At 39.2% G+C, this 15,664-nt stretch overlaps 1 protein-coding gene across 2 annotated transcripts; it reads right to left on the bottom strand.

The window, feature by feature from the left end:
- Nucleotides 1-2,257: 2,257 nt before the first annotated feature.
- miga2 (mitoguardin 2) lies at nt 2,258-15,276 on the bottom strand. 2 transcript variants are annotated; one of them, XM_042509520.2, is made up of 16 exons: nt 15,136-15,276; nt 14,011-14,281; nt 13,644-13,854; nt 13,406-13,521; nt 13,185-13,305; nt 11,484-11,611; nt 11,140-11,257; nt 10,774-10,907; nt 10,502-10,614; nt 9,046-9,118; nt 8,355-8,441; nt 8,122-8,220; nt 7,032-7,166; nt 6,868-6,921; nt 6,658-6,774; nt 2,258-5,808 (listed from the first exon to the last, which is right to left on the bottom strand). In XM_042509520.2, exons 2-16 carry the CDS (start codon nt 14,104-14,106, stop codon nt 5,608-5,610), a joined length of 1,803 nt encoding a protein of 600 aa, XP_042365454.1. In that variant the 5' UTR covers nt 14,107-14,281; nt 15,136-15,276; the 3' UTR covers nt 2,258-5,607. The 2 variants fall into 2 exon arrangements, with proteins under 2 accessions (XP_042365454.1, XP_042365455.1); XM_042509521.2 differs by having other exon boundaries at nt 10,774-10,880; nt 15,136-15,275.
- Between the last annotated feature and the right edge of the window lie 388 nt (nt 15,277-15,664).

The following is a 15,664-nucleotide window of genomic DNA, read 5'->3' as shown; positions in this document are numbered from 1 at the left end:
AAACCAACATGGATGGATTCCTGAACAGTCCTACTGGACAAAGGCCCAGGGGCCCAAAGTGCGCCCCCCCCCCCACCCAGCCTTCACCTGCAAAACGTCATTCGAAGAGACATATACCGGCCAGGAAGAGGCTAAAACTGACAGCAAGGAGATGCAAAGGAGCTGCAAAGAGACACAAAATAATTACAAAACGGAAAAAGCAACCACAAACAGACACAAAATTACTACAAAGAAACACAAAAAGTCCAAAAAAGACAAAATGACTTCAGGGACACAAAACAGAAACACAAAACAACATCAAAGAGAATCTCAGAGCGATACACAAGATGTCCAAGTGACACAAAAACACACACAAAACAACCAAAAAAGACACACAAATACCTTTAACAGACACAAAATTACTGCAAAGAGACACAGTATGACAACAAAGAGACAAACAAGACATCAGAGACATAAATAAACCATAAAAGATGCAACACTACCTCAAACAGAGACAAAAATGACTGAAAACAGACATAAACAACATCAAAAAGAACCAAAACCACCACAATGTCTGGGTTTCTTGCTCCTAAAGGTGGTGGGGCCTTTTACTTATCTGTGCCCAAGGACACAGTGTCTCAAAATCCACCCCTGACCTCCAACTGTAAAGTAAAAAATAATGGAGGAAGCACAGTCTAATGGCACCGTAGTATCCAGAATGTGGAGGAAATAAAAAGCAAAATGGGATTTAACATCAGATGTAATGTATCCTTCAATGCCTCTAAACTGCATTAATACTGACTGTGTTTGAAATCTGATGAATACATATTTTACATCTACATTCAGGCCCACTGAAAATGAAAGTAATTGTTAATGTTTCGTCCAAGCACTAATGTTTAAATTGGGGTGTACTGAGAATACCCCCCTGGCTGAGTCACATTTATCTGAATGTAAAGAAATTCAAACAAGTCCTCAGACTTAACATGCTTGAGGTGAGACGTCATAACGAGGTTACGAGCAAGATTCAAGTAAGCCGTGTGCACCCTCCACTGGCCTGACTTTGAAGCAGTCCAGACTTGCCTCTCTTATAATTCTCCAGTTGACTGCTTACTTTAACACGCACAACAATTATTGAGAGTCCCGCATCAAATGTCACATTTTGATTACTGTTGCAGCCAGCTTAACACTGGCATCAGAAAAACAAAAGTGGCTACATTTCTCATTTTATTTCAGGACAGATTTGACATAACTTTTGTCAATAAAGGGCAATCTTCATGATCGGTGCCTTTCCTGTTGTTGGCAATACTCAGAATAATGTTTTTAATCACAGCAGTATAGGGAACTGGGACCTTTGTATTGGTTAAATCTGTAATACACTGCAGAGCACAATCTCAAACTTCTGACATCTGATATTTACAGTAACAATGAAGCCATCAATAGGCCATCAGTTTCTGTAAATACTTACTCTTTGCTCTTTTTAATTTAAGGAACAATTTATCCCCCCCAAATGACCATTTGTATATGAGTTACTCACCCTGCATTATGTGGAATTTGTGAGGAAAACACAACTTTCCTTCAAGCTTCTGATGAATAAAGCGGAAATAATTATTAATGACTTGATGTCACAGTGGTTTACATTTAACAGCAAAACTATATCAAAACATAATTTTACAAACACTCACACAGTCCCTCGGTCCATCGGTTAGTTTATTTGTGTTAATGTGTGACTTTGGTGTTTTAAAGGATCAGTTTGGATTCACTGGAGTCACTCCATAACACAAATTAACTAGGTGATCGAGGCAGAAGTAGACCAGCAGCTCCAGTGTTCAGTGAGGTAAAATTACTGTTTTTGTTAACGTAGTAGCTTTGAAGAGAGCATAGAAAAGTTTCATCCTCAGTTGAATTTCAAATATTTAGGATTTGGTGGAATTGCCTGTGATTTGGAACAACTTAAGTTGATAAATGAGACTTGAATTATACTGTGCAAGTTGTGCAAGAGCTTGTAAACAAATTTTACATACAGTTTTTACTTTAGTTCAAACAGCATTTTTCTTAATTTTTGGATTCTTAGTTCACCAGAGGCACGCAAATTCAATGTAACACAAGATGAGCAACTGATATACAAAAGGTCAACTGGTGTGTGAAGTATTAATTTAATTAAGCCAATTTTTCTTGCTTTTTAGTCACTGTAAAAGTCTGCCTCTCAACTAAAGAAACAAAATAATCTTGTTTTAGGAAAGTTTGAATCCTGTTGAGACATGAAATACAACGAGCCGTCATCAGTTGGGAAAAGGCATAATAAACATATTGTTTAATAACAAAAAATAACATTTAATATGGAGAATCAAAATCAATTTACAGTTTGTGCTGGCATTGTAATTCAACAATAGAAAAGACAAAAGGCATGAATAGAATAGACACTTGTAATGTACAGCAGTGACTTTCAAAAACAGAAAATCGTTCTTTATCCATTTTGGCCATCTGAAATCCTTGCATAACTATAATCTATTGAAAATACACTAAGTAGAGGAGTCCATGCCTGGATTTTGAGTGTCAGATGATTTTAAGTTAACTTCTTTAGCTTATTACTAATTTGGATCTTCAAAACTAACGACTAGGGCTGAGTTTGGAATCTAAATGACTGATACATTTCAGAAGATCTACAATGTTAATATGCAGAGGGATTCATCTCTGACCATCTGCTCTCAGGACACAAGAAGCAGGCCATTATGTGATGACAGGATGAAATATTAGCTTTTTTTCACAACTGCATTTACCCACAAATATACTTGATAATCTACAATAACAGGGCTGAAACATGGGAGAATGGACTGGACCACACGGTCAAAAGCTAAAACAGAAGAATTTGGACATTAAACTTTGGAAAGTAACCAGAATAAACCATCTTCATGTTATAGTTTTCTGGGAAATATAGTTTCTCTACTGTACAGTTTTTATGCTCTAAGGTATCTATAATATGTCAGGTTTACAATGCACTAAATAATTCAACGTTTGTATAGTTAAACCCTCAAACTTTTTCAAAAGGGTTGCCATACACTCCTAAATCTTTCTGCTTTTCTGATAAAGTGCAAAATGCTTCAAAATCACAAAGCTGCACACCTGTCAAAATAAGGAAAAGCTCTATTTACAGTTGGAGGTAAATGCTAAGACAGAAACAGAAATAATCCCACAATGCTGACTCTTTGAAGGAGAACACAATGGCATTGCGACATGTAACATTTCTAAGCTCTGAATTTCAGGAGCGTGTTGCAACAAGAGCAGGATTTGGATTATCAAGACCACAAGACGCGCTCAGATGATTATGAATAACAAAGTGCTGCTAATTCGTATGATAAAACTATTGAAAGATCTCTGAAAAACAAAGATGATTCCACAGAATCGTCTTCCCTTTTTTTTCTCATTCGACAGGCAACCATAAGAGCATACATACTGCCATCGTAAATAAATAATCTCTTTATCACATCTTATTTAGATAATTTAGTATATGACAGTTTCTTAAATAAGCAGTCTGCATAACATATTTCTGCTTTAACAATAGTGGAGTTTTACCCATGTGTTACTTGGCATCTTAGTGCCCCCTCAGGGTCTCTCTGAGCTCCAACAAGTCCACAGTATTGGGAAAACAAAGAGAAGTCGGGGTCGTCATCAGTGCACTTGTGTAATCTGACTGTACAATGCCCGATTCTTCATCACAGGCCTTCATATAATAAAACAACATCCTCACTTAGAATAGTTCATGGCACTGTTGGATTCAGAACTCGTGTCAATTTTTAAATGTGCCTGGAAGAAAGCAAGTGACACATAGTATGTTTATCGTGATGTAAAATATCCACATAATCAATTATAACACTAAGACTGTGGTGTTGTTTTTTTTTACAAAAGTCTCTGACGGTGTTTGATGACTATGCGCTATGTCAACACACCAGTAGGCTTTTATCACTGAGGACGTTTTGACAGGTCACATTAGGAAAAACACAGGTGGAAAAAAAATGTCTGAATGCCATTTAGCTGCTTCAGTTTCAGCCTACTGGTTATTGTGCATACTGGCTTTCTGTCACAGCTTACTGGGACACTTGAATAAATACATTTATTATTACTGCTTTAAGTAGCACCTGTGCTTTTCCTACCATGACAAGTCAAAATGCCAGCTGTGGAAAAATGAATCCCATTAAGTGAAAACAGCAGTTTTTTTTCTAATCCACTAATCTCTTACTCTTTTACAATCAATAAATAGTATTTTTAGATTACTTTACTTTTGTCTTACATTGAAAATGTTGATTTTTATCTTCAATTAACTTGTGTTTTGGTGCTCCTCCCTAAAGAAAAAAATCACTATTTTGTTTTATTTATTTATTTAAATTTGGGCAATTAAAGCTTAGCAAGTTGTACAATTTAAACCCAAATATTTGGAAGCAATAAATATATTTATTGTTAGCATTTAAAGAAACAAAAAACAAAAAAACATTTAACTTGTTAGTTAATAAATAATGCATTTCCGAATATTGATTTCAAGTTGTAATGTTACTTATTACTCCCTGAGAGCACTGATGTGTTACACCCTTTGAGACATTTGCATGCTGACAACAATCACCGGTGTGATGGTATTCTGACAGATGCTTTCACACCTGCTATTGTGTTACTGGTTGTATGAAGTCTTTTTTTGTGTGCCTCAGTGGCACCTAAAACTTATTTCATGTCATCCATTACCAGATAAAAAAACTGATGGATCATTGTGACTTAGAGAAAGTAAGACTTTCATCTCAGCTGGATGAACAGCTGTGGTCTGGGATCAAAATGTAGCTTTGGGAGAGTTAAACTTACATATCAGTAACATATTAGCACCCTTCACTAATTGTGCATGTTTTTGCATTTCTTTTGGATATGCCTGCTCAATTAAATCACGTTGGAGCAAGTATTTCTTCAGATTAAAAAGGATTCAAAACCAATTTGGTAAAGAGACAAATCCATTATGTCCATCACAAGTCTTCAGCTGGCCAAGCTTGTCGGGAATTTTCACGGTTTTATCAAACATCCTTCACCTTTTTATATAAAACATACACTCACAATGTCGACAGACTCTCACACCATTTCTTTTCACATAACAATGAAGTCTCATAATCCCGCAAGTCTAATGAATGGAAATTTACGATGTGACCGCAAGCTCCCCAAAAAGACTTGATCCGTGTGGAGCGATAGTTCTTCACGTGTTGGGAGCGCTTCACCCAGGTGTGTTTTTAGGAAGTATCCATGTCACCAAACAAGGCAGAGAGACAAGTCCTTGCACGTCTGAGATTACATGACTATAGTAGGCATTTTTGATACGCAACACAGCAGCTGATAACAAGGGAGAGATGGAATCATATTATCTGACCGTTCTCCCTCTTTAGTACCAGTGATACCGCTGTAGATCTGGTGGATTAGATCCTCTCACATTAGGTTGTGTTTGATGAACACGAATGAATGATGCTGGTTCTCCGTGTGTCACAGGAGCATTATTTTATCCACTCTTAATACAGAATGAGTGTTGAGCTGCGAGTCCTTTACGTTCCCTACTGGTCAGCTCACTGCATTCGGCCTGTTCAAGCCCAGTGAAGTCCTTATCTTGTCTTAGTTGGGCCCTGAGGAGCCCTCTGTGTCTCTGGGCAGGGCACCGTTGAGCTCCAGAAGGCTATTGATTCCCAGGTACCCCAATAAAATCTCACTGCGGCGGTGGGAAAGGTTCAGGACGTCCTCGGCCAAGCACTGAACTGAGGTGAAGCGGACCTTGTCGTGATCGAACATATCCTTAAGGTACTGCACGATTTGTTGCTGCAGATGACAGGAGAAACATGAATGGCGGGAAATATTATACCTGTAACTTGGTGATTCCAGCTTTGTAGGCGTACTTCACTGATTTCACCTCGTTGTTCTTAATAAAAGGTACAACCGCAGAATGGGGGTACAGAGTTGTCTGAAAGTTTAGTTTTAAGACTGCTGTAGCGGTAGTAACAGCACTGAATTAATGTCTGCGTAAAACGGGCTGCCAGAAGCACATGACCATGGACGTTTGTGACGTTTTGAGGACGTGTAATGCGTGTGACCTCCCCCTGAGAGATTGAAAAAGCAGCTGACAACAGTTAGCAGCTAACTCAAGGAAGAAGAAAAGCGGCTGAAAATGTACGCAAATTGGAGAGACATTGGAGCTACTTGCTACTCCGAGCAGAGGACGAGATCAGCCGCCACATTACAAAAATGGTAAATGACTGTAGCCGAGTTAAGCCATTGTCATTGTTTATAAAGTGTTACATGCGAGGGCTGTCACACCTAAAAATCACAAGATGGAGAGGCATTTTACCACTGTTGTTTGTACAAATACAAAGAGGCCGTAAAAAAGGGATTTTGTAGCAGCCCCATCTTCAATCTCTGTCTGAAAAAGAGCTTTAGTTTACTTGTCATGGTCACTCCAACCTAATACTGGCCCAATGTAAGATTTTTTCAAATCTTAACATGAAAATGTTAAGACATAATGACACTTGATGACAAATTTAACAATTTTGTTCCTGTAAGCCTGACATGGCGAGTAAACTTAACTTCATGTGTCAAGTCAGTATGACACCACAAACAGTAAATCAATTTCCAAAACTGTGTCAAAAATCTCAGCTTTTCAGTTGCTCTTACCTTGAAAATTGTGCATACTTCACTTAGGTGCTGCCTGGGTCCCAAAAACCCAAAAGCTAAAACCGGGCTCACGTGTTCTGATATGGCATAGAAGTGGGAGATAAAACCGTCAGGAACCTGCGGAGAGCAGCAAGAGACACTCAGCTGTCAGAATCAAAGAAACAAGGACGCCATGAAAAGTTCTCCATTTTTAAATGAGCTCAAACTCACCATCAGAAGACGCCTCTTCGCTTTTAGGACCGACCAGCAAGCAGTTGCCAGTGCCTAACAGGAGAAAAACCCAAACTCTGTTATTACAATAGCTTGTAATTGACCTATCTGTGGCATTACGCAGAAATTACTATGCAAGTGCGTATGTGTGTGTATAAACTAACCGTCTCTTTAAAGCTGTCAGAGAGCCAGCGGTTCCGCAACACAGCTACCACAGAGGACGGAGGGCTCTCCAGGTCTTCAAACGCGTCCATCAGGATGAAGTCCAACACAATGTCAAAAAAATTCATGCAGACCACCTGCACAGACCATGATGAGAAGTCAAAGTACACCGTGTTAATAAAGCGGTAATTAAGTTTCTCTAAAAACTGCTATACGTTGTATCTAGCTACATATAATGCACAATAAATACACACACGCACATAATCTGTTTTAAATCCTGATTTTTTTTTTCACTTATTTGTTATGCTGTTTTAACCTAAACTAAATAAGGGATGATGATGAATGCAAATGTGCTTTAGCTAGCACCAATAATAAATTGTGCACTAACAACTTAGTAAAAATAATCTTTAAAATAAACGGGAATTACAATCAAGTGCAAACCTTTTAAATGCAGCATCAAATTGGTCAAAACTAAGAATTAAAATTCCTGCTCAAAGAAATACAATTGCATTAAGAGCAAACAGGAGTTTAAATTCCAATATAAAATTACATATCTACTGACACTGTAATAGTTCAGCCTCATTGTTATCAATAACCAATCCAGCTACCCGATTTATTATCTGCCTGATATGCAATATCAGAGTCAGATCAGGGCATCACAAGGAGAAAATGCATTTCACACATTCATAAGGTCTGAAGAGAAAACACAAATTTAACTTCTGAGGAAGTTAAATTTAAATTTCATGTTATTTACATTTCCAACGTGAGGAAAACTGCATTATATCTGTCTATAGCCAAATGTGCTACTTCAATAAAGACAGATTGTTTGCCAGTTACACAACTATTGACAGGACGACACTAAAATGAGCTTTACACAGACTAAAGTTCAGAGTAGACTGACTGCTGATTATCAGTTAAAGTTTAATTTAGGTTAGGTAGTTTAAAAGAACCTGAGATGCCCTTTGACGAATTATCCCTGTTCCCACAAATAAACCAACCAATGCATAATGCCTGGCTGCAGGTATAACTGCATTGTTAACAAAGAAAAAGGGAAAATTTGGACATGATACATGAGGTGACTGTATTACTCACCCCTCGGCCCTCCAGCTCCATCTTAGTGATGGGCCACGTTTCCTCTCTCTGAGTGTAAAGCAGCATGTCCTCATAGCTCTCCAGGAAAGCTTTGGGGCTCTGCGTTCAAGCAAAAAAAAACAAAAAAAACACGGGAACTTATTAGTCACGGCTGTGCAAATATGTCCTCAGAAGCAGGAGCCTGTTCTCTCTTTATGTAAATAAGTGAGGATCCAAATTAGTTGAGTTTTTACCTTGTTTGCCTTCACCATTAAACCTGCAATCATTTGCTTCCCGGTCTCCATGAAAAATGTGCGGTGAGTTTCATCTAACAACAGGAGCTGAAAATAAATAGATAAAGCATTATTTTTTTTAGGTATATTCCATAATAATTTAATTCATGACATTTACTGTTCGAGTGGATTAACACTAAAAACACAGCAGATATCAAAGCTCGTTTCATCACCAGCTGTGCACGAATACCACTGGATTCAATTTCCAAACCAGTACAGGTGTTTGCCTGAGACTGAAGTACAGAACTAAAAATCAAACATTGTAGAGACAAAAGTATTAATCACTTTATAAAGTTTAAGGCACACCATAAGCAGTCTTTCCTTACTGCAGCTGCTGTCTTTATATTTGACCTCGTGGCTTTTGTCTGGATGTCACTCCCTGTGGGTACTACAGCTGCATGTTACTAAGTCAGAGAGAAGGCCGTCTATATTGTAACGGGAGCTACAAAGACTGCTAAGACTAACCTCGCTAATGCTACTTATTTATGACCAAAATAATTATCATGGCAAGCTGCCTTGAAGAGCTCTTGAGTAGCAGTAGTGCTATAGAGTAGTAATTGAATGTAATGTAGTCTATATGTTATCACAATTGCAATCATGCAAACACAGAGAAGTATCTATGAAAGGTGTGTAAGTCTTAGCTGACACAGACCTGGAATGCTTGTCTCACACACTGAAGCTTGGCAAGGAAGTCTTGGTCACCATAACATTCAAGTAATTCAGTCCTGGTAATAAAAAAAGAAGAGAAGAAAGAAAAAGAGATAGAGAGAAAGGTGGGGGGGGGGGGTATATGACATCAGTTAAACTTTATTCTTCTCTTGGCCACATGTGAAGAAGTTAAAAGTATTTTTTAGCAGATTTTGAGAGGCGGACCAGGTTATAAATATCAATATTGACATATTATCTTCTTATATGGCAACCGTGTAAGAAAATTATCGAACCACTTATGATATATTTACTCATCCAGTTAACACAGAGCATCATTACCAGTCATTCAGAGTCATGTTGATTAATGTTCAATCTCCTTTAACCCAGTTTTGGTTTTCAGGACTTTCTGAGAGAAATTTTTGTCTCTTTAGCTGCTAAATAAATGCTTCACTATGTTCACCACCCAGGTGCTAACTTTTTCTGCTGTTTGGTGCTGGGCAGGTAGCACAAAGTGGGTTTATCAGAGCTTATTTATGCCTGCTCCATCTGGAGATGGCACTGATGGGAACAGTAAAACCAAAACATGAGCTGAAAGACATTGTAACCGGTGACTGCAGGGTCTTGGTTCTTCACGTTTATTAAGTCCTTTGACACTGCACTGTGTTTTTAATTCATTGTTAGCTAGGGCTGTGTTTTGGCACAAATCTGGCAATTGAATATGTTGCAACACTGTTAGCAAGGCGATGCATTCCATGTTTTTAAAATCTTATTGAAGGGAAAACTGTCAATGCTAGCGGTGCTCCCTTTATGACTCTGCCTGTTTCTCAGGTCGGTGTTCTTTGTGCGTACTCTAGTGATATGTCTATCCAATTTCCGTGGGGAAGGGGGATTTAATTTTCCATAACGAAGCACTAGAGACGAACATACCCGCCTGAATTTAAAATCATTTAATGTCTACACTGATGCAGTCATGCAAACATACTGGTTTTGTTGAGGTTTTAAGAGTGGAGCGGAGTGAGGTAAAAACAAACTACGATATATTGGGAAGATATGTCGATTTAAAACAGCCCTCAATAAAAGCGTCTATGGATCCTGCCTGTGACGCTGATTGGTCGTTTTCTTTTCATTTATTTGCTGTTTCAAGTCACGATGCTAGACCAAACAGTCCACTTGAACTTGTTGGAACAGGGGTATTGACAGGTCTCGTCCCTGGCAAGCGCTGGAGTGGAAGAGTCAAATGGCTGACGACAGATTACGACACTGAAGGATCGAGCAGTTGGGGTTCAAACACAACAGTACCTGAACCACTGAACTAAACTATTGATTAAAAATGTATTTTTAAGAAGCCTAATATCGCGATACTCAAATGTTTTCATTTTCTTACACGTCGACTCTTATTATAAAGTACTGATAAGTGAAGCTTTAAATATTAAAATACAAATATTACTCTTCACAGTTACCTCAAGGACCTATAGGACACTTTACCCTCCCGGACCAGAGACAAGGCTTCTTCATAGAGAGCTGCTGGCTTCATTGGCTGGTAGACGTCTTCTAGAGACATGGCATCAAACAGCTGCACAGACAAAACACACACACCTCAGTGTATTTTCTATAAACAAAAGCAGCAGAAGGCTAGTGTACCTTTTATGTGTACTTGATTCAAATACTAGGGAGATAAGTGACTGTCACAATGTATCTTGTTTTCAGTCTTTAGAGATTAGAGGAAATTTACCTCTGCGGCCGAGAAGAAGGAGTCGTCAGAGGTAACAGTAGTCGCGTCATCATCTTGCAGTCTGTGGAAACTCTCCACTTGAGGCAAGATAAGAGTTCCTTCACTCTCTGCCAAAGGAACACCAGAAACTCTGACTGACAGGGCAAGAATCAAAGCACAGATGAACTTAAGAGAAACCAGAAATGTTATTGCCAATGATAAACACCAAGACTGTACCAATCTCAGACAACAACAAACCATCTTCTTGTTTGGCAGTGCAGATTTCTCTTTATTCTTCCAACTCAAGTCTGCGATCCAAATTTCTTCTCCTTGATTAGTCATGTTTCAACCATCTTTTACATCATATAGAAGCTCAACATGACTAACCGAAATCTGCCAGGACACTGTCTGTTGGGATACTGCTGCCAAAATCCTCTTGTAGGTGGTACGCCCTGTGCAGTAGTGTCTCCAGCTTCTCAGCAAACACTTTATTACGAGGTTCAGCCTGTAGTAATGAGGAAAAACACATAAAACAGGTACAAAGTTACTTTGTTGATATATATAAAAAGCTTAAGTCCAGGACCAGTTGATTTTTTTTAGCTGCACTGCACTGGTGCAGTGTCACCAACATCACAAGAACAGTGGGTGAAATCCACACTGAAGAAAAATACTGTACTCAAACTGGAATGATTTCATGCAGTGTGGATGAGAAATGATTGTTTGATGGTTACCACAGGCAATTCTCCAGACGTTGCCCCCAGCAGAGCCAGGCTGTTGTTGCTGGAGGTCGAATGGGTGTGATGGCGAATATTTAGGGCCTGTTCCCACTTTCGCAGAGCTTCCTCAAACAGCTCCATCCCTAGCAGGAAAAGAGAAATATGACTAATACAAACTGTTTATTTAACTGTTGAGCTGCTGAGTTTAGTGTCATTTGTCACTGTTTCAGCACTGAGGCAATTCTTCCTTCATTTAACACATTGCTTAATGCAGTTGTATAGAACCAGTAAAATGAAAAATACATTCTCCCAGTTATATATCCTGTGTCCATGTGTTATTTGATCATTTATTTCTTGTTAGGGACTGTACTTTATCAATCTGAATGTTCGTTCGTGAATGATCGTTTTTGTTTTTCTTGAGCCTCCCTGAGTGACAATGCATGACCCATCCTCCACTGCTGATTACCATATTTCACAGTTTCTGTTCTATGATAAATGGTGTGATTTTGGAGTTTTTTTATCAGAAGCATGCTTTTCAAACCCACCAGCAGCTTTGGGATTCTGAGGGTATTGGAATTAAATACAAAATACAACCATTTAGAGTTGAATGTCGCTACCCTGAGTCATACCAAAAAACACAAATCCCTCCCCAGTGCTTAAAAAAAAAAAACTGAAGTGCCTTTTTGCACCACCCCCTCCCCTCTAATAAATAACAAACAGTCTCTTGTATGCCAAATAAGAGTTAAAAAAAAGCAGTATCAGAGTGTTTTTACATCAAAATCCATGTCTTTACTTTTTCTGTAAAACCAGGTAAAATGGTTTCAAATGTTCCAGGATTTAGGGGTGCTTACAAAAATTAAATCAAATAAGACTTTATGCGACTAGCTCGCCACAGTAGTCATAAAACCATACTTCACTGTTTGTTAGTTGTAGTAATGCAGTAATTCATTCATCTCCCCCTCATCTTCCTCCTGATTTAATGGTAATAAAGGTGCATGTGGAGCAAACAGTCAGCTGTAGCTCTGTGTTTCACTAAAATCTATCCCCCCGACTTTTTAACGGTCTAATCAAATGCTAAAGATTTGATTTAAATCCCTCCTGTAACTGTACATTGATCAAATATTCTGTTTCAGTGGAAATGTATCACAGGATAGAAGATAAAGACACTCTAACGGCCAATACACTGGGATTTTAAGTGACCCAAGTCTGTGCAGTTTTAAAATTGGCTTAACAAAGACCAGAGATTTCAAATAGTTCATACAGGATAATCCAAATACCAAACAGCACTCAAAGTCCAAGAGTTTAACAATTACCTCATTATAGCCCAGATTTTCTCTATGCGTCCTACATTACAAAGCGCAGAAAATGAATGCCACCTTCACACAATGTCGGCAATGCTCTATTATAATTATTGTCACCACAACACTGTAAATCACACATAAAATTAACATTTACATGATAGCCAAGATGCAAAGATTATAAGTCATGCAAAGCAATCAGCATTTTCAACATAGTCTCAAATATAGATGATTTTGTTTAAGGATCAATTGTAATTACTGTGAGTACTTAAATACCAACAGGCAACAAAGAGCTTATTTCTCTGTCCCTAACACAACTCAGGTATCTCAGGTAACATCGCAACAAATGTCACAACATTTGACACACAGCTTGTACATCACATTTTTATAAAACCAGGGTTAACAGTAAAAAACCTACCCATTATATAGAGATTCTCTGCATTTGCATCCTCTATCGCACTGGACTCTTCCACCACAGGCTCTGTTTCCCAGGGGGTGGATGGATTGGCAGACTGATTCGGAGAGCTTGGGACTCGCATCTATGTCAGAAGTATGGACAAAGACACATTAGGACAATGTGGAATCAGGGAGATGGTTCTCAAAAATGAAACCAAATTAGTTGTAAATTGTAAAACTAACAGATGCCAGGCTGTGTGAGGAACTCGAGTGTTTACTGGGGGCCAGGGAAGAAATTCCACTCATGGTGTCATTGCTCCGAGTGCTTGGACTCATCATCTGTCGGCCAGTAAACTGGCCTGTGGAGAGAAAAACATTCACTTTTCTGCATATTTTCTCAGTAAGTATTGATACACCCAGCAAAATTATCATTTCAAAACTTTCAACGCAGCTTTTCCTCCAAGCATTAAGTCACGCACACCTCTCTTTAATGACGAGGGTCTTCCTGTCTTCAACAGCGCCTCAGGTATTCCCACCGTCTTCTGGCCCTCCTTTCCCTGTGTCACCTGCTTCCTTTTTCTCCCCCTCCTCTTCAGCTGATGAGCGGTGAGAGCCAGAGCGACACTGCCCAGTGCTGTGGCAAACAGCACCTTCTTCAAGCTCGGGGTGAGCTTTAGCTGAGAAAATATAGACTGAAAGCAAGAGAGGCAAATGTAAGCTGCAAACATACAGGACTCTGCTTAACATTATTTAACCGCTGTTACTTATTGTTTTATTGAGCATAGAGAGTGAATAGCGCTTATGTGTGGAGATGCAAAACTTTTAACTGTAAATGCAAAGTGGTTTACCTGCCCAAATGTGGAATACAGAAACACAGGTATCTCCGCTACAGTCATGGCCAAGGCCTGGGCGATGGACATCCCGTCCGCTCGTTTCATTGACATCGCAGAAATGTAAATGCCTCTGGGCCACAGCTCTCCAAATCTCCTTCACATTCACCCTAAACAAGGTCTGGTCTTTGCACTGAGGTCAGCCAACTCAGGGCTTGCTGAGGAACTGTCTGTCGTCATCCACTCCCGAGCTCGTACTGGTCCAGTGGCTGATTGAGGATTTATTACCCTATAAGAGATAAGACTTTTGAGAAATGATCTGAGTGCACCAGCCTCCTCACTGAGCACAGACTTTGTAATGATAAGAACATGCCATCAATAGAAACAATTATCACTAATGCATCGGGGCTGTTGGTTCTGAGGCAAACCATACAGACAGAGGTAAGGAATCGACTTGTCAAGCTCACTGTTTAAACTGGGGAAGTCAAGCTCGCATTAACTGTTAAGCAGCAGAGCAACTTGTCATCCCGCCAACTTCTTACCTATCTACACTGTCTGGTATGCAGCCAGTTGACCAGCCTGCCCCACACCTACTGTTCATGACAAACACCAGGTGCGGCTTCAACATGTGGGAATGGTGGGTTTTTCTCTATTATTGACATAAACTGACATATACAATAAACTTTAAACTGCAGCACAAACACGATTTTCTCCAGTCAGACAAGATAAGTTATTGATCATGGAGAGGTTGCTAGGTGAAAGAGACTGTAAGGTGAGTAACTAGCCTGACAGTTAGCCTTTCCAGGCGGCTGAGACCAGGAGACGACCCTGCCACCACTTTTTTTTCAAATGTTACGTAAAAATAAAGCAAGTCTGAGCTCTGTATTTGAAAATGTTGTTAATAACAGGCCAAAGTTAGCATTGTGAAGCAGGCAGCAGCCCTCATAGGCGAGCACGCTAACGTTAGCTAGCACACTTAGCTAGCCTAGCTCAGCCTCATCTGTCATTTAACATCACAGCATCATCCGGTCAACTGCTCACGAGCTGCGGGGCTTTAAACTGACACCTCAGAGACTTCACCGGCTCTGTGCGCAGCTGACCAGCGGCACAGCTAATAACATAATCCCTCACATAGGTACATACCGTGAGCATCCAAGGCGCCAGGGAAGGACATTCCTGTGTCACAGTCAGTGAAAGCCGCACACTAGCTTTTTGCTCTGGGGCGGTGATTTTGGAGACGTAGGAAGACTGACGCGACCACCAGCCAATGAAGCAAAGAGAAAAGAGGTGAGCGTTTATTCCTGACCAATCAGAGGTGAGGTAGGAGGGAACAAGTACTTTTACAATCCAATCAGGTCGTAGATCAAATAGCATCGTTCGTTTATGAACAAAAAAATGGAAAGTAAAAGCTTTCAAAAAGTTTACTGTGGCCCATTCAAATATTTTTTTTTTAAAAAAGTTAAAAAACAGATGAAAGACACAATATTGACTTCTGAAATAAATGTAAGCACTTTCTTGTCTAGTTTCTATTTAATTACAATAGAGACTGTATATGACAGCTGTAGTAGATTATTTACAAAACGGTAAGTATAAGTGTAAGTGTAAGTATATATTTTATTAAGTAAATACATAAAAAATAAATAAATAATGGCATTAGTTTAAAAAATGCTCC

Source organism: Plectropomus leopardus, chromosome 20 (assembly GCF_026936395.1).
Source record: "Plectropomus leopardus strain MGB_pleo_1.0 chromosome 20, ASM2693639v1, whole genome shotgun sequence".
Classification (NCBI taxonomy): domain Eukaryota; kingdom Metazoa; phylum Chordata; class Actinopteri; order Perciformes; family Serranidae; genus Plectropomus; species Plectropomus leopardus.
Note: the sequence above shows the minus strand (reverse complement) of the source record. Positions and strands in the feature narration are given on the sequence as shown.